Here is a 19,859-nt window from a genome sequence, read left to right as displayed (position 1 = left end):
GTTTGAATTTTCATTTATTGATAAATGTTTTTATTACTTATGCAAAAAATATATTTATTTTGAATTAAAAGAGAATTACTTTTAGACATGTTTTCTCTTTCTCATACAAAAAGTAAATTTATTTTGAATTAAAGAGAATTGGTTTTAAACATGTTTTATCTTATTCATGCAAAAAGTAAATTTATTTTGAATTAAAGGAGATTGCTTTAGACATGTTTTATTGTTTTAATCATTTATATTTCAAAAGCTTATATTTGAATTTTCAAATCTTGATTTCTCATGCAAAAAGTAAATTTATTTTGAATTAAAGGTGAGACATGTTTTCTTATTGTTTGAGAAAAACTAAACATTTTTTAAATTTTAAACTTCATATTAACCTTTTCTTTAGTAGCTAAAATGCTTATAAATACCCCCCAAACTCATTTTTTGAGTATCCATTGCATATATTGCATATCCAAAGCTCCCAAAAGCTCTCAAGCTAATTTTCAAGCATTCCAAGGCTCTCAAAGATTCATTGTTCATCCACCAAAGAGCCACAAGGTAAGAGGAGAAAAGTTTTTTAAGTCTTCTATGACAAAATCCAAACTTCTCCATTTGAGGTTACAAATTTATTTAAATATTATTGCCTTGTATAATTTGTTCTTAATTGTTTATTTGTGTTCAAGTGTGGACAAATTATTTGTAAACATTTAAATTATTATTGAAGATTGTATAGGTTTCCCAGATTCGTTAAAATCTAGGTGAATCTAGTTTTCAAAGTAAACTAGGGAGAAAATCTTGGTGTAGTGGTTGCCTAGAACCCATTGTAATTTAGGTGTGTATCTAGTTTCTAAGGTGAGCTAGTGTTGAAACTTTGGTGATTTTGATTTAGTGAAACTCCAAGGGTGGTTAAACCTTGGGAGAATGGGCTAGGTGTATATGAAGACACTGAATTCACTATAATTGTCTTGTGCCTCATTGTATTTATTTTTGTTATATCTTGTGGTTTACATTTATTATTAATCTCCCAAGAATGGTTAAACCTTGGGAGAGTGAACTAGGTGTATGTGAAGACACCAAATTCACTATAATTGTCTTGTGCCTCATTGTATTTATTTTTGTTATATCTTGTGGTTTATATTTATTATTAATCTCAAATAAATTTATTATATTTATTAAATATATATTTTCAATAAAATCATTAATTAATAATATGTATTAAAATTGAAAAAAATATTAATCACTCAATTCACCCCCTCTTGAGTGGTTATACCCTAAGAGACCAACATACACATCTCAAAGTAATTATTATTTTTAAATATTTTTATGAAGCAAATTTTGAAAAAGACAGAGAAAAATTATCGATTGTTTCAATATAACTGTCAACTATTTTTCATTAATGTGGAAAGAATAGAAGAATAACACTAAAATTGTTAATCGTTTTCTTTAAACTCTTGACCTTTTTCATTGATTATAGGGCTATATAAGTTGACATTCTCTATTCATTTTCCCCATTTCTTTCATTTCAATCGACATAAACCCTAATTTCTCTTCCATTTCGTTTAATCGTTCACATTCGCTACAAATCTAGTCCATTTGACAAATCGCCCACCAAACTATTCAACCTATTTAACTAATTTTGAATGTTGGATTTTGTGTAATCGAAAAAGGCACAAACAAAAAACGCAAGCAAAGGGAAAGAACATGTAAGAGGGGCACCACAGCCACAACCAACAATTGAGCTATTCTCCAACTCGCAACAAAATGAAAGGTTTGAAGACAGCTTTGACGACCATGAGGTATTTCATGGTCGATTCTTAGATATTCAATTTCTTGAGTCAATTAAATTTCCACGCCTTCAAGGATTTTAGGTGGTGGAGTTTCATGACAATTCATTGGGACATTGTGGTGGATTTATTTAAGATCTTTTATTCGAATGGGAACAACATTTTTAATAATAGAAAGTCAGACAAAAGATTTAAGATAGACATAAGATCCATGGAGTTCGAGGTCAACATGAACTTGATTCATAATATGTTTGGGATTCCAAAAGAGGGAGTAAGATATGCTACATTGACATGCAATTATGCAACAACCTATCGCTGAGTTCTTGAGGATGACTCCATTGTGGAGTTCATTTCTAACACCACAAGGATGACATTACCTAATAGACTTGATCGTTGGAATTCCATTATCCATATTCTTGGGGAAATATATTCAAGGTGTGTAAGATCACAAGGACCAAAGGAGTCCAAAATATGTGCCCATGATGGCTTAACTCTAGTTGTGTTGTTGGTCATAGGATCCTGTGGGCAATCATTATGATCCTTAGCTGCGTTCTCCTTGCCATAACCTGAAAGAGTGTATTCTCTATTGATATAGAAATAACAACCATTCACAATTGAAGTGGGATTTCCATTGCCATGGTTAGATTGACACCCATTAGTTGCATCATCTAGCCTATTATCCTCATTCTCTGCCATATTCACCTATTGCAATAGCATCATCGAAATTGGAGAATTTTCTTGCAACCGATTTCCATCGACCATATTTGGCTGTGATTGCCTACCATGCTTCTTGCCCAATTGCTCCGCTTCCATTGTTGAGTCTCCTACTAGATTCATTGTAGCTGGATTGCCCAACTGGATAGGGATATTACAATCTCTATGATCTACATTCAATAGACTTTCAACATCGAAAATCGGGTTCAAAACCCTTTTCATCTTTATAATATAAATTAGAAAAAAATTGTCATGCTTCTTAAATTTTTTGAAAATAAATATTATGATTTTTAAAACATAAAATGTTTGATATATTTAATTATAAAATTAAACGAGAGTTAAAATTCTCCTTAAAATTTTCTATATTCGAAGGAGTTATCCCCCATTATAAGTAGTCAATATTGATGCCGCCGCCGATCATGTGATTTGTGAATAATTTAATAAACTTAATTATCGGGATGTATGATATATATATATATATTTATATAATTGATGCCATCCATTTTGAAGACAAGTTTACACTGCACGTTCAAGCTTGTCTTCTTCCTAACCGCTATAAAAATTAGTTTTCGAAAATATTTTTTAATTTTTAATTTTAGTTTTACAATTAAAGATGTTATAATATTTTATATTTAAAAAGTTTTAGAATTTAATTTTTAAAACTTAGAAAATATAAAAAAAAATTAATTCATTTGAAAAATGAGTTTTTTTAAATAAAAGATTAAATTATTTAATAAAAATTAAATTTAAAAAACAAAAAATATTTTATATGACTAATAGTGCAATTAACATGGTTATTATCCTTAATTTTCTTAACATTTAAGAAGTTTTCTTATCCAATTTATATTTAATTAATAAATAAAGGAATTTGAGAATGGTTGCATGCCTGCTGCATTCAGCGTAGCATGATTAGAATCAGAGGAGGAAAATTATAAGTTTTTTAGATGTAAATATCTTATAACAAATGTATAATTTTTTATTAATTTTAAAAGTTGACAGATAACCATCTTTATACTTAACGAAGGCAAATTTGTTAAATTAAATCATTAAATACATGAACAAATCTATTAAATTTATTGTCTTTACGAGTCAATTTGACCTTATAAAAAATTTATATTTTATTAGATAAGAGTTACATGGAGCAGCAGAGGTGGATTCAAAAATCTATTTTAGAGAAAATAAAATTTTATTATATAGGTTGGAATCTATGTTTATTTTTTAGATCGCCTTTGCTAATTGGTTCTTGGTTCTTCCAATTTTTGTGTTTTCAGAACAAACATTCTTGAAAATACTTTGTTATCAATTTTTTATTTTCTGATAAATTTAAAATAAAAAAATATTTTTAAATGATTTTGTAGAATTACAATATTTTAGGATTTTTTTTATTATTTTAGATTAAAATATATAGCGTTCGAGCGTGTAAAACACTCGTTCCGAGAAGGGTATAGTAGTAAAATCAGTCGATTTGAAGGTGGCATTCATATATTCCAAAGGAAGCGTGTGTAAGTTTCTTCGGCGATCCTCATTCTTGCTTGGTCCTTCTGGTTTTCTCATTTCTTCTTCTTCTTCTACTCTCTCTCTCCAAGTCGGGACCGTAGGGCCGGTGATCAGCAATGAAGGTTTTCGTGAAAACGCTGAAGGGTACTCACTTCGAAATCGAAGTGAAACCTGAAGACACGGTTCGCTTTCTCTCTCTTCCCGCTAGGGTTTTGCTCTTCTCGATTTTGACGGGCAGTTAGGGTTTTTGTTACCTTCTTTAATCTTCTACAATCTCCAATTTTGGTTATAATGCTAGAAAATATTTTATGCTTTTGAGTTAGTTTGGATTTAACAAATTTAGGAACTTAGATTGGTTTATCATGTGGGTTTATACGAGATTGGACTCTTATGAAGCTCTTATGAAGGCGGTTTCTATGTGGATTCGCGAAGCTCGTTGCTTAAAAATGTCGTCTGGATGATGCGTTTATACTTCTTAATCAAGAGGATTCTATTATGTCTGGTTGAAATGACGGGAACTTCACTTTTCTGATGATTACTATGATTGGTTCTTGGTTTTCTTGCAGGGGAGGAGGAACTGGTCAAGCTATGACCATGTCCATTGATTAGTGGAATCAATATATAAGGATAAAATTAGACCCTATTAATCAATTCCCAATATACCTCTCACTTAAACTCTAATTTACAATTACCAATATACCCCTTACTTAAACTCTAATTTAAGTGAGGGGTATATTGGTAATTGATTAATGGGGTGTCAACAAGGATGTGCAAGTAGCATTTTTCATTAGAAATTAGGGTTTATTAGGTTGGACTTACATGAAAAAATTGTATTTTTATATGTTATAATGTGAATATGTGAGTAATGAGGATTTGTTATGTCTGATAAAAATATAATATACATATAGTACCAAGATAATGGTAAACAACAAGAATTTAATTCACTTCATAAGTTACAACATAATTCAATGTAAAGTCAAACAATTTTCAACAATCACCATTAGTACAAATGTAAAAGCATTTTAAATCAATCGTAAATAACTTATCAGTAGCTGACCCATCTTAGTGAGATTTAAGACTTGTGATTGTAGTCGTTAACTTATCACTTTAGAATGGTTAAACTGACAAGTTTAACTTGCAATTGTCATGAAAACACAATGTAAAAAGTGAAATTTTCAGGTAAATCTACTTATGACCAAGTCGTCGTTTAAACATGACATATAGTATGTTTCACACATTTTGGATGTACTTAATGGTTATCACTGTTTGACATGCTGTGCCATGCATCTAACACATATTGTTGTTGATTTGGCAAGTTCATCTTGTACATCTCTGTATGGATATGAGACATGTCATTGCTTCATAACTGATGATCTTGAAGTATATTGGAACATTTTCATACTAGAGAAGGCACATATGGAATGCATAAACAGCAACATATTAAGCCTCTGTCCCACCATGAGAGGGCATATATGGAATACAAGTCCCAAGAATTTTGAATGGCCATAATGTAGATATTTAAATTGAATACAGCAAGACAAGAATCAATATATGTGTACCATTTACTTTGTATTGGTAAATAGGCATGATTTACGTTATGGCTATGAGTTACGTAAAGGGTAATGCTTGGGTGGAAAGGGCTGAAAAATAAAGTAGATCGCATTAATTAGAGTGGGCATGGTACTCTTTATTTTATTTCAGTTGTTTCCCTGGATGGAGATGAATGGGGAATTAAGATTGACATAACCAATTGAAACAGATGGTGCATGGCTTTCATAGGTTTTCTTGGTAGAGCATGCTTGCTTGACCTTATACCTGTCTTCTTCAGGTTGCTGATGTCAAGAAAAACATAGAATCCATTCAAGGAGCAGAAGTGTATCCTGCTCCACGGCAGATGCTTATTCATCAAGGAAAGGTTCTTAAAGATGGCACCACATTGGAAGAAAACAAGGTTGCTGAAAATAGTTTTATTGTCATCATGTTAACAAAGGTAATTGAAGTTCCTATATATCTATATATAATATATATGCATGTTTGTGTTCAATGAAATGGGCTAGATAGATTTTATTTGCATACTTTGCCCACTTGAAGGTCATTGTTATTTGCTTATTGCAGTATAAAGTCCTCAAGTCAGTTTCGTAATCATAAATTATAGTTAGTAACTAGTTGCAGACTCTACTTCACCACCACCACAAGCCTTAATCCCACTAAGTGGTGTTGCCTACTTAAATTCTATTTCTCCAATCTTACTATCTATGGCATTATCTTTTGTAAGACTATTATATCTTATGTTATACATACGGGTTTTTCATCAATTTTTTCTTTCATTTTATTTTTGTCTTCTTCTATGTTGTTAGAAATCTTTTTCATTCCATTTGATTTGCTCACTTCACAAGTGTGTCTATTGGTCTTTTTCTCACATGTCTTATCCATCTTTGTTGCATCTTGCACATCTGATCTTCAATTGGTGCTACCACCACCTTACTGTAAATATTTTTGTTTTTAATTTGGTCTTTTCTTGTATGGACTCCCAGTCCCTATAACACTGTCATCTTAATTATGCTTGGTATTTGATGCATGGTGGTGCTCAACTGTCCAACACTAAAAACTATAAAACAATTATGGGTCTATAGCTATTTGATAAGTTTTTCTTTCTAGTTTTAATATAATTTTACAATCGCATTAAATGTTGGTTGACTTCTCCCTTTGGGAGTAGCGTCTTAATAATTCTTCTTTCTTTTAGAACTTTTGGCCTGCAATTTCTAAATTGATTTTTTTCTAAGAGTAACTTGATCTTCAAGTATTACCATACCATCACCCATACTTCTATTTTTACTAAATTTGCATTCCATATGTTACTTAACTCGAAGCCTCTGGATTTTAAGGTGTCCCTCCATAACTCAAGGTCAATGTTTATACCTTTTTTTGGTCTCATCCACTGAGATAATATTTTCTACAAGTAATGTACCCTAAGATACCTTTTCTTAGATGTGCTTTGCGAGTTCACATATCAGAAGAGAGAATTTAGTGTAGCTTCTTGTTGGAATTCAATTATAATTAGAAAAGTCTTAGTATCTCTTCCACAAGTCAGTACTTTACATGCCAAATAATAAATTTGTTAGCCTTGCTTAGTTTGAATTGAGGCTAAAGTGTTCAACAAAAATATTTGTATGTGACTTTTTCCATGTTGGCATAAATTAGCTGTCTTCTAATGTTAAAATGTCATTGCTGTGTTGTAAGCCTAAGCCATGGTGATTTCCATTCACATTAAGGGATTGTGAGCAGGTAGGTTGGAAGGGCTGAGCTTGTTTGACAACCTTCTTGGAATTATAGTGGACAATGGGCTAGTGAAAGAATTGTCAAACTAGAAAGGAAGATGCTTGGGAAGTTGAGAGCAGCAATGGAGTAACTGAGTAGGAGTTGCAGGAAGCTCTGTTTGTATATTGCAATCAAACCTCCATAGAGGTTTGAACCTTTATTTAGGGTGGAGGGATCCACCCAGAGGTATTGTGTAATTTGGTCATGGGTTGTGGCTTGAACTCCATTAGGATGACCCCATGTGAATAATAGAGTGACGCCATGTAATGGCTGAGAGGTGTCTTTGTTGTTGGAGTTAGAGGGTGTTGGAGTATGATCCAAGTTGTACCCTTGAGTTGCGCATATTCTTTGTTTTTGGATCCTCTCTCTATGAATCAGTCAAGGTAAAAATCTTTTGGACAATTTATCTTTGATGTACTTAACTCCGACCTCCATTCCAAGAGATTCTAACAGTGCATTGGGAAGAGATAATAGTAATGGAATCAGAGGGTAAAGGAAGCGTAAATACTGCAATTTAGTCGCATTTTGTGTGTGGAGCTGCTTAGCTGGAGTAGTAGAGCAGATTTGCAGAATAAGAATAGGAAAGCAGATCCATGAAACCTAAGTAGTGGAGTGGACAAACAATGCTGCTTAAACAATGCAACGAAACTAATCCACATAACCAGAGTAGCAGAGTGGACCTGCAAATTCTTATTGGATCTGAGCCATGCAAGCGAATAACCTAAGTAGTGGTGTGAGAGCTGGTGTTCTGTGAATGAAGTTGGTTAACTATAATTGTGGAGTGGATATGCTTTAGTTTAGTGGAGCAGACTTAATTCTGTTAGTATTGTTGCTTGAACAGAACTGTAGAACAAATCTGCAAAACCTATGTAGTAGAGGGAAGCGACATTCCATGAATGGATTTGCCTAGCTATAGTAATGGAGCTGGAACCCACTAACTTGGTTAGTAGAGGAGATCCATTTAGCCTAAGTGTTGCATGCAGAGTGGATTAAAATAACAGAATAGAGCCACAGCTAATGATTTCTGATCTGCAATTTCTATTGTGGGCAAGGAATACAAATAAAAAGGCTATATTTTAACAAAAGTTTTCCACTATTAATTCTCATTATACAATCTGAAGAACCTGTCTAAGTTCACATTCTCTGGATATATCCTTATGTTTCTTCGAAACACAAGATGGAAAAGATATGGGTATGCTCTCCTTTCCCCCTTATTTTGAGTTTCCATTTGTTGGTGTTGTTTTATTCTAATTGCTGGGTCCTGTCAAAATTAATATTGGTTTGTACTAACTTTTGTTTTGTGTGTTTATGCATTGCTGGAATAAAGAGTCCATCTGGTGAAGGTTCAACCACATCGTCTGCACCTACAGCAAAGGTATATACTATTTATCTGCATGTTCTTTGGACATATGGCCTTCTTTTTTGGTTGATGTTACTTCTATTTCTACTTATAAGATTATCCGAGAACTGGAGATGCTGATGATGCTTTGATTATTTTGTGATGAGCTGTAGTTGTTTATACTTTATAGGACTAAATGTTTATAGTCCTTTGTTATTTGGACATTTTGATAGAAAGATTTGCACCTATTATTGTTGAAACTTATGCATGGCAGAAGATTATTAAGATTTTCATTTATGAGTACCATTCCTATTTTATTTATAAAATAGGTATAAAATAGGGGAGTGTCACATCCCTAGGGTTAGTTAGGGTTGTGATAGGAATTGAGGGAAGAAATCAGAATTGAAGAATTGAAGGAGGGGGAAGAAATCAGTAGAAAGAGGGAGAATAGTAGAGAGAAACGAGAGGGAGATTGGAGAGAAATGTAGAGAGAGAAATGAGAATATTCAATTACCATTCGACCACATGACCTTCCATCCTCTCTAGTTGTGGCTTATATAGCCTCATAGCATTGCACATGCACCCATGTGCAGTTACAACCGTGACTATAATTGCCTATAGCCAAAACAAATATCTATAACAGAAAAAGGAAAGGAAATTACAAACTATGGTAATGCATGTAAGTTAAATACTATTATATTTCCTACTCTATCCTTGGTGATCCTCGAGGTTATGACAATTTCCCCCTTCTTGAGAAAGTTCTTGTCCCCAAGAACTTTAACAATTGGTCACTACTCTTACCTAATACCATCTCTCTCAATCTGTTTCATTGCTCTTTCCTTCTTTCTCCTTGTAGGCCTCTTCGTCTTCATTCTTAGGTTTCCAAGATCAATTCCAGGCCTAAATTGACCCAAAACTTCTATAGGGAAAACTTCATCGAGTTCAAGCCCAATACAACCACCCTCGGTAATAGCTATCCTTGGTCTCCAATCTATGGGCATGATCAACTACTTCTGGACTGATATAGTTAGTAGCTAAACCTTGGAGTCCAACGGAAGGACTATCCATGTTCGTAACTTCTGTTAGTACTTTATTATCATCCAATACAAGTAAGGGAAGCAGATCTATAGTCATAGTTGCAGTTATTGTATCCCCATTCAACCCACAGCCATGCTTTGCTACAAAAATATTAGCAACATTCTGGAAATGTAGCGATGGAAATTTGTAGACTTGCCTTGGATACTCAAACCAAGGCTGTCCGTGAGCATTAAAATTAGAAGCTGCTGTAGCTTCAATTCCAGCCAATGATTTCTGAATGACTGACACCTAGCCTCCATCTTGACCTTTTTCCCTAACATGATTTATAGCTAGATTATTTGATGAAACAATACCCCTACCCAATCTATCAGATGTATGAAAGCCATCTTTGTAGTAGTTCTCATCTCCAATTTGGCGTGTAGGCTATTCATCATCGAGATCATTAGCTTCTTGTTCTTGTAAAGTGTGGTCTACACCAATCTCCTCATCTAACTTCTTTCATCTTCAGAATCTTGAGTTTCTATTGATTTGTTCGCTTCATTTATAGCGTCAACTTCCTTAATATTGGTTGAACTTTCAGTCGGAATCTCTTGATCACATGCAAACAATCCAACTACTCCTTTTTCTTTGTGTTTGCTGGAATTTTCCTCTATATGAACTTCTTTTTCAAAAATATCCGACGGTCCCTTTGATTGCTACTGCCCTGTCAATCTGATTGCTACCGCCCTGTCAATCTGATTGCTACCGATTCCCTTTGGGTAATGCCATTCACCATTAATATCATCTCTGATGTTGCACTTCTCCTCCAATTGTTCCATTTTTAGGAATTCCTCTTTGTTAAAACTCTTGCGATAATCATTGAAGAATTCAACGGGAAAGCTATAGTGATACTTCTTAGTTAGTATCATTACAAACTCCTGCAACTACTCGTGTATTTTACGGTCGAATTCCTTGCTTGTATCATGTACCACACTTTTTTGTTTCCTTGTCCAAGTGGCCGATCTCATTCTCAAACTTCTTTTCCCATGCATGAGGCTTCTGGCCAAACTCCTCACAATGTCTACCTCCAACTGAAAATGCAGCATTCTTTTGTTGCAATTGCGAGCTCATTTGTTTCATGTATGTATTGCTCCCCATGGCCGACATCTCCCTAGCTGTACACTTCGAAGACCAAGGGGTAGAAGTCTTGTACATTGAATCCCTCATCTCCCTTCGATATCTGCTTCACAACAAGCCCCTAGGATAAACTATTGTCTCTCAACACTCAATGACCTTCAATTCCCAGCAAGATGAGCCACTTGCCTTCCAATTTGACTCATACTCAATGCTTGTTGAATATTAATAGGATTTGACGGAATCATAGTCGAGAATCGTTCCTCTAATACCAATTGTCATATCCCTAGGGTTAGTTAGGGTTGTGATAGGAATTGGGGGAAGAAATCAGAATTGAAGAATTGAAGGAGGGGGAAGAAATCAGTAGAAAGAGGGAGAGTAGCAGAGAGAAATGATAATATTCAATTACCATTCAACCACATGCCCCTCCATCCTCTCTAGCTGTGGCTTATATAGCCTCATAGCATTGCACATGCACCCATGTGCAGTTACAACAGTGACTGTAACTGCTTATAGTCAAAACAGTGACTGTAACTTTTCTTCTCCCATCTGCTTAACATAGTGCAAGTATTTCACTGTCCATCTTCTGTCTAAATTATAAAACATATTTACTGAGTCAACCTTTTTGAGGGGTGGAAGGTCTTCAATTAACTCTCCCTTTTAATGCCACTTCGTTACCAATTCTTTCATTTTTGTTTTCTACTCAAATATCAGTGTGCATTTCTCCTAGGCACATCAATGTTATTGCTGTCAAACCTTTTGGTTTTATATATTTATCCATTCAGAAGTTCTCCAAAGTGTCTATATCTCTCTTACAATCTGTGTAAGCTTTTGCTTGCTCCTCTAGACCAGCTTTTTGATTGTCATGGCAATTACGCATATTTGTTACCCCACAGGCTATTGAGTATCTCTCCCTCAATGGATTATGCAGTCCAGTTACTTGAGAGCTGTTGAACAGGTCCTGAAAATCCTTATGAACAAGTATTGGACAGACCGTACTGTTCACCCCTGTTGCTCATAAGCAGTAGAAAAGGTACCTTGAAACCCTGAATGCAAGGATTCAGAAAAGTACAGGAGAACTATACACCAGGACCATGCGATCCCCTAACCTCAGTGTAAAAGAAGAAATGAAAGAAAAATTGAGAGAACTGAGAAGAAAGAACTGAATCCTCAAATTCTTAATTGAGATATCAAATGATACAATCTGACTAGTTGAGTTTAGATGCTACTCAACTGAATCTCTAACAAAGTTAACTGTTACTCACAGCTGGCAGTAACAAACCGAGCAGGTAACTGCTGTGTATTAAAACAGATCAAAACTAACTTGCCATGTAGGCTGTTACATAGACAACTGAGAATAAAGCTGCCTATTTCTAATAACAAACTACATCATAATCTCCTCTTCTTTTCTCCTTCTCTCATTTGTACACAGAATGAACTAGGATTATTCTTGACGCTCACTACCACTAATATGTTATAGAGTTTGCTGAACCAAAATGCTTTTCTGACATAAGTCTGTTACAAGTTAAATTCCATGCATGATTTGATGATGTTAGACACCTCCAAGTGACCATGTGACCAGCAGTTAGCCTTGACATCCCCTGGTGCTGCTTAGCCAGACTAACCAGCGTGCACGCCTGTGAAAAGAGCTTGAGAATATGAGGCACACAGAAGCTAGAGAGAGACCTAGTGAGAGCAGCTCTCTAGGAGCATTTGTATTGAACTTGCCACAAGTTTTAATAGAAAACATGAAAGGCTCTATATATTAGGCTCCCTACCTCATAATTGATGGTGGTTATCCAACCTGATCCATGACCTAGTTTGACTTCTAGAACATTCATCATTAATACGTGTACCAACTACTATTAGATAATACAATAGGATACACTAGAACATAGGACACTCTAGAATACTCTAGAACTGCTAGAATCATCCAGAGTCCTCCAGGAGAACCCTATAACACTCTAGGCCTTTCCTGAACTTAGAAGCAAGTGGAATTCTCCAGGGATCCTAGATCGTTTCAGAGCCATCCGGACAATTATACTCTATCGAAGACTGGAGACTTTTGAAACGTTCTAGGAAACCACCAGGCCTTCATTCTGTAGCCTGCTGCTGTGTGCATCCAGATCTCGGCAGGGCATGACACTCCCACACCAAAGCCATCCATGTTGCTATCTCCCTTGGTGCATGCTAACTAGTCATTATGCTGCTGCAAGCCCTTGTGTGCCACCTTGCTAGCCACACACCCAAGCAAGTCCGTCCACGGCAACACCCATCTCTTGTCAATGGATCTAGTCATGATGATAGGTGCCTGCCTATGTCAGCTTGACTTGCTGTAGTCAACCTTGCCCATCACAGGGGCTGCATCCCAAACTGGTGGGGCATCACATTACACTAAGCTGCTTTGGTGATAGAAGTCTTTTGTTTTTACCATAGGATGTGAAGACTGACACCTTAATACTGGTTCCAACTGGAAATACTTCATTTGATTATGAATTGTAAAATGGATCTTTGAAAAAGTTACTTCTTACTCATCAAAGAAGAACAAAATGTTGATATGCACTTTCCATGCTTGAATTAGAGTATTTAGTTTTAGCAAGCAATCCCTATTTGGGGTTTTGCCTCCCCCCACGCCCATGTCAGTGCATGCTCACTGAGAATTGTTTTTCCTGATCTTTAGAATCCCAAATTATTTTTTACCCATTTGAAACTTGAGATATGTAGTGGTTCCACATGAATGTATTATATCTAACCATTGGAGTCAACTTGAAAACTTATTGTCAGAAGACCAGTAGTTATCTTGGGTGAGTTTTATTTCCCAAGAAGTAGATCATATATGGGTATGATATGTATATAGAAATGTAGGACATAGCAATTTGAAAAAAATAGGGATATGGATGTGACAAAATATTCTTCACCCAACCCTCGTAAAGCAGGGGAGCCTCCTGCATTAGGGACACCCCCTCTTATAGATATGACAAAAAATAATCTTTTATATTTTTATTAGTAGTGTTCATTAACATGATAACTAAAAACATTGAAAATATTGAAAAAATGCTATTAATCCAATATGAAGATACCGTCCCTTTTACAATAATGATACATGTATACTAAAAAACACCATTACTTAACATAGAACAATAACAATAATCACAAACCTTAATCCCACTAGATAGCTTATAAATATATTTAAATCCATAATAATGATAATATAAACAAGACTGAACTTAAAAAAAGGAAAAAAACTGCTATTTGTCAAAATTATAATCAGGCTCAATTATAGTTTTTATTCTTTACGCAAAAACTTCTTGTATTTGTGAACTCCATCCCAAAAAAGAATCTAAGAACTCTGCTGAAAATCCCATTATGTCCTCAGGCCTGTCTTTCATGTATCCAACTGTTAGGCACATGTGTTTGTGTGTTCTGTAAATGTGTCCCAAAATGAAAGCAATAATAAAAATCAGGACATATCATTTTTCATATGTCATAACAATGTTCCAAAACAAAAGTAAGGGTACAAAATTAGGGCTTGCCAGTTTGCATGTGTCCTGGACATGTCCCAAAATGAAAGTAATAATGAAAAAAAAAAAAAGCATGCCCCAGAGTTTTGATTAATATTTGTGTCCGATATATGTCAGGCACAGATAAGTTTCTGTGCTTCCTAGTCTGTTCCTACTCAAAAAAACTTCCTATAAGAAATGTTGGAGCAGTACATGTTTTGGCAGTGTCTATGGCATATTCAGTGACTACCACATCACAAATCTATTGCTTGCAATTTCAGAAAAAGAACATATCAATTTCATGAGGTGACATGTGGATTGCATCGCTCCAACTATAGGCCTGTAAAGCTTATCCCCTTAGGTAAAAATGGCTTAAGCATCATGAACTTGCTTATCTCCTTTGAACGAGCTTGGATTGCCTCCTTTTAGCTAAAACGCTTCTGTACCAAGGGACAATCATCTTATGGCTCAGGCTGATGCAGGGGTTTGAGTTCTGACCTGATTCCTTAGAACAGGACATTCAATGATTGTGGATTGGAAGCTAGGATTTTGGGTTTTGTTGAGGCATGCTCCTTGTAGGCTGAGAGAGAGAGAGAGAGAGGCCCCCCATGAGGTGGATCGATGAATTTTACTACTAGCCATCATACCACACATTCTCTCTTTCCCTCCACCCTCTCTTTGCCCGAATTGTCTTGCTGACTCGTTTACCTCCCTGGGCATCTCAACAACTAGACATGCTGGATGATGGCTACTCTTTTGTTGTGGCAACTGGCATTACTGTGTATAGATGAATGGTGGTGACTTAGGATTGACTCATTGTCCAGAACTTCAAATTTCAATACCTTGGGCTGACATGCCTGAAGGCCTCAATGGCAGAAATTTGTGAGTTGCTGCAAATGTTTGTTTCCAGCCAATTACTATATATGCGGTGTATTGGGCCTATTATTATGGAGGTAAGCATGGCGCCAATGGTCTGTTGGGTTTAGCATATAATTTTTTATTGTGTTACCTGAAATAAAAGGAAAACAAAATCTTCGACTAAAGTGATGTCTGGGATCAGGAACAGACACACACACGTAAAAAGAACCAAAAATAAAACTGTTACGACCCTGGGGTTTGGCTAGGGTTTGAATGGGAATTTGGAAGAAACGGAGGGAAATTAGATTGAAAGAGGGGAAGAAATAACAAGAATTGGAGAAGATTTACACACACACACACACAGAGGAGGGAAATTAAGAGAGGGAAAATGGAATTCAATTATCATTCATAAGCTTGGCATTCTCTAACTACTCAAGCCTATTTATAGGCTTACAATTGGCTATACTAACAGCATACTAGCAGCTATAACAACAATACAATCAAAATAAGAAACCTATAATTCGTATGACTATTATATCCCTAGGGATTTCTTAGTGTCGCGACAATCTTCTCTCTTAAACAGTTCTTGTCCCCAAGAATTGGCAGCTGCTGACCATGTTCTTTAGTCAATTCCAGCCTTAATAATCTAGTTTTTTCATCGCCTATTCTTGTTCTTATCTCTTATCTTTTTTTTCTTTTGCCTTTCCGTATCTTTTTCTTCAAAAACATCAGTATTATGACTTGTTGCAACAACAAGTCCAGCTATCCCCCTCATCCTGATTGCCATTGAGAATGGTTCCAATTGAACCATTATTACTGCAACCATATCATTTCCAATCATAGAAAGGAATTCCAACTTTGCTGCAGGCCAAAATCTGATTCGACGTTGCAGCTCTCAAACTGAAATAGGAATAAACAAAACAACAAGAGTCTTGTTCCCCCTCAACAAAAAATTCTTCCAAGCACAAGCAGCCTTTGTCAGTCTCTAACCAACCTTGAATTGTGCTCCACTGGGCATTCACTTTGATTAAAGCACTAATTCCCTCACCATTGTAATCTTCAAACTTCAAGGTTGGTGTGGTCATCTCTCCCATCTTCCCAACCTCTTCTTCTTCCTTATCTTCAATAGAGACTTCGAGGACCTTCATGTCAACTATTCCTTCTCCAATATCCGAACTCCTGAACCGTGTGGCAGCAGCCTCCTTTTCCATCATCTTTTGAACCACATGGTTGTTCTCAATAGCTGCAGGATTGTGCAAGTCCTCAGCCTCCTGCTTCTTCCTTTGGTCCAAGTCCTTGTTGCATGGTTGTCTTTCATCATTGGCATGGAACTTATCTGCAACATCATCCTCATCTTCCGATGCTACTCCATTAGCTTCTTGCAAATATTAGTTGTGATTCTTACTGATATCCATGTCCGATCTCTCTTCATTGCTGGAGTTTTCAGTTACAACTAGCTAGTCCAACTCTAAATTTTCCTCAGATTCCTGCTGGTCATAACTTGCAGCCTTAGAGGCTCCTTCAATCTGTTGGCTCCTCTCTGCAGATTCGTTAGGTTGCAACCCATGCTTCTTAAAGATGGCTTCCAAGGTGAGTTCCTGCAACCTTGCTTTCTCGGCTGCCTCTTTCACGTTTGCAGGCATTATCATTTTGACCATTAACCTTAGTTTGTCCTTCAACCCACTAACAAATCTTGATACAAAATAGTGCTCTGTCAGGGTTAGCTGAGCACCCCATATTAGGGGTCTCAGCTCCTCAAATTTATCCCAATAATCTACCACCTATCCCTCATGCCTTAAATTGTTGAACTCCTTAGTCACCTTAGTCATGTTCTTCTTCTTCCCAAATTGGTCATGTAAATTTCCAGCAATATCAATCCCCCTCGCCTTCCCTTCCCTAGGCATTGGGGCGTGATGGGAAGCGAGGGAAGATGAACCTTACTTGAATTTCCGATTTTAAGGCCAGTAGTTCCTCTGCCTCTTGCAAGCCATGGGTCATAGGGAGGGTACCATGGTTGGGCAGAATTGGATCAGCTGCTACTCGGGGAGGGAAAAATGGTGGAAATCGAAATTCATGTGGCGAAGACAACATGTTGAACATGCTGTTGATCTGTTGGCCATGTTGCTCCATCGTCATCATCTTCCGATGCCTCTCTAAGTGTCTTTGCACTCTTTCTTTAGAGGCAACTAGATCCCAACGCATGTTTGGTTTGTTGGCCGCACTATCCTCTCGGCTATGGGTCATTGCCTCCTGCGTTACCTTAGATTCCCTAGCTTCAGAATTCCGCCTCTTAAAATGATCAACAACCTCATAAAATTGATCTTTCCATAGATTGTTGTTCTGTACAATCTTTCTTAATCTCTGATTTAGAAACAACCTCTAAAGTTCAGTTGCTGAACAACCTTCGATAATCACCTGATCTGAAATGCAACAATCAAGAATCGGTCAGCTTCTAGAGTTTCCTTCAAAATCAGATCGTACACTGCTAATAACCGCCTTCTAAGAATCTGCTAGGCCTACTATTTCTGAACCTGGTTCAGCTTTAAATTTGCCTCCCATGTTAGTCAATTCTGCTGCAGCCCATAAAATCTGCCGGAATCAAGTCAGAATTTTCCTAGAATTCCCCTCTCGCTCAACTTCCAAATCTGAGTTTAGAATCACAATTGAAATCAAGGCAATTGAGAATCACTTGTTAAAACCGAGTACTAATATGGCCCAAGAATCACTCAATATTCTCACCGAAATCAATCACTACACAAGGATAAAAAAAAAAAAAAAAAAAACAGAAAGTAAGTAATCAACATAATTAAAAAGAGGAACAAGAAAGCAAACCACAATGCAACACACTCGATTTACCCTGGTTCATGCCATAGAAATAACACTACATCCAGCACTCCAAGAAGAGAACAATCCACTAAGAACTTAGGAAATCAGTAGAAAAATCCCTCTCACTTGCCTTCTCCTATCTCTTGAATACAAACCTCACATGAAGACTCCAAGAACTATTCTATCACAACTCTCTCTCTTCTCACTGTACTTGAACACAAGAGAATGAAATTAAAAATTGATTGATGATCTAATCTGGCTTCCTCACCCTTCTATTTATAAAATAGAGAGGCGGATCTTCCTAGGGGAAATAATTGACTGTTATGAAGTCTAAACTACCCCTATTAATTATAGTTTATTACATTTAAGTCCTGCAATCTAATTGCCACTTGATCATCTTTATATTCTCTTTGATTTCTTCTAGACTTCCAGCACAATCAACTTGGGCAAAATATCAGCATCGTCACTTGCAGAATTCACTTCTGGACCTTTTTCGATCGCGCCTTCCTTCCCACCTCGGTCACATGCAGTGACCTAGACCGGTTTCGAGAGTCGCTCGCCTTGCGTTGCCTGCAATTCCAACCCTTACCGATCTATCGAGGACCATCGGATCTGGCGCAGCTAAGTTGCCACGGTCTTGCTCTACTGTAGTCTTCCTAAGGATACGATTGGTTTCTGTGGCTACTAGAAATCGATCAGAATTCGTTGATCACTATCAAAACTCTCCCGACCTACATCATCTTCAATTCTAAGCCAAAATTGCTTTGCTCGGCTTCGCCACTTGCAACTGATCTGTAATCGACAACCTTCCTTACTCTCTAGAATCTCAATTTGAAATTGTTGGGGTTCCACGCTTGCCCAGACCTATTCCGTGCCTTCAAGTCCACCAAAAGTTAATCGAAGGACTCACCTGGTCTTCTTCCACGCCATGTCTCTTCCAGTCATGTTCCTTGTCATCAGGCGTCCCTCTAGTACACTTCAATTTTCGTATTGTTTGAACAACAACGTTCGCTCCCTACACGCGCTTCAATTTTTGAATCGTTGGAACAACGTTTAATTTCGAATCATCATCAGAATTGAAGTGATTCAACGATTGCCTTCCAATTTCGAGCCACCTACTCTAAATTTCGTTGAGTCTTGATACCAGCAACTAATCATCGTCTACTTCACCCAATCACTGTCCAACACCTCCAATGTCTCGCTTCTTGAATCGTCCAGAACCAATTCAACATCTAAGGACCGTCACCATTAAAATTCAAGTCGGATCCGATTATGGAACCGGCTTCGCCTACAATTCGCCAAGAATCATTGGCACTAATCCTTCTCGCCTGAATCTACTTCAATTATCAGTCGAATTTTACTCGTCTAAAGCACTGGAAATCGCCTTTGCCTCCTTAGAATCGATTGAAATTACAGCTGAGAATCATCGGCTCTGATACCAAAAGTTACGACCCTAGGGTTTGGCTAGGGTTCGGATGGGAATTTGGAAGAAATGGAGGGAAATTAGACTAAAAGAGGGGAATAAATAGCAAGAATTGGAGAATATTATTTACACACAAAGAGAGGGGGGGGGGGGGGAATTGAGAGAGGGAAAATGGAATTCAATTATCATTCATAAGCATGGCATTCTCTAACTACTCAAGCCTATTTTTAGGCTTACAATTGGCTATACTAACAGCTATAGCAACAATACAATCAAAATAAGAAACCTATAATTCATATGACTATTATATCCTTGGGAATTCCTTGGGGTCGTGACAAAAACCTTTCTTAGAATACATATTAACTCAATAAATCTTTGAAGTCAAATTCTCTGCTGGAAGGACTTTGTATGTAAGATGTTATGGTTTTATTATTTGTGGGGTGGGTTATCTGTAGTTTAAATTTCTT

General features: G+C 36.4%; 1 protein-coding gene across 1 annotated transcript in view; it reads left to right on the top strand.

Moving 5' to 3' along the window:
- Positions 1-3,976: 3,976 nt before the first annotated feature.
- Positions 3,977-19,859, top strand: part of LOC127797251 (ubiquitin receptor RAD23c-like) — a 55,184-nt gene continuing 39,301 nt past the window's right edge. Inside the window, exons 1-3 of the mRNA XM_052329972.1 lie at positions 3,977-4,159; positions 5,806-5,967; positions 8,623-8,670. Coding sequence (XP_052185932.1) covers positions 4,094-4,159; positions 5,806-5,967; positions 8,623-8,670 — 276 coding nt within the window. The 5' untranslated portion in view covers positions 3,977-4,093. The remainder of the gene's footprint in view (positions 4,160-5,805; positions 5,968-8,622; positions 8,671-19,859) is intronic.

Source organism: Diospyros lotus, chromosome 3 (genome assembly GCF_014633365.1).
Source record: "Diospyros lotus cultivar Yz01 chromosome 3, ASM1463336v1, whole genome shotgun sequence".
In the NCBI taxonomy this organism is placed as follows: domain Eukaryota; kingdom Viridiplantae; phylum Streptophyta; class Magnoliopsida; order Ericales; family Ebenaceae; genus Diospyros; species Diospyros lotus.
This window is presented reverse-complemented; position numbering and strand designations above follow the sequence as displayed.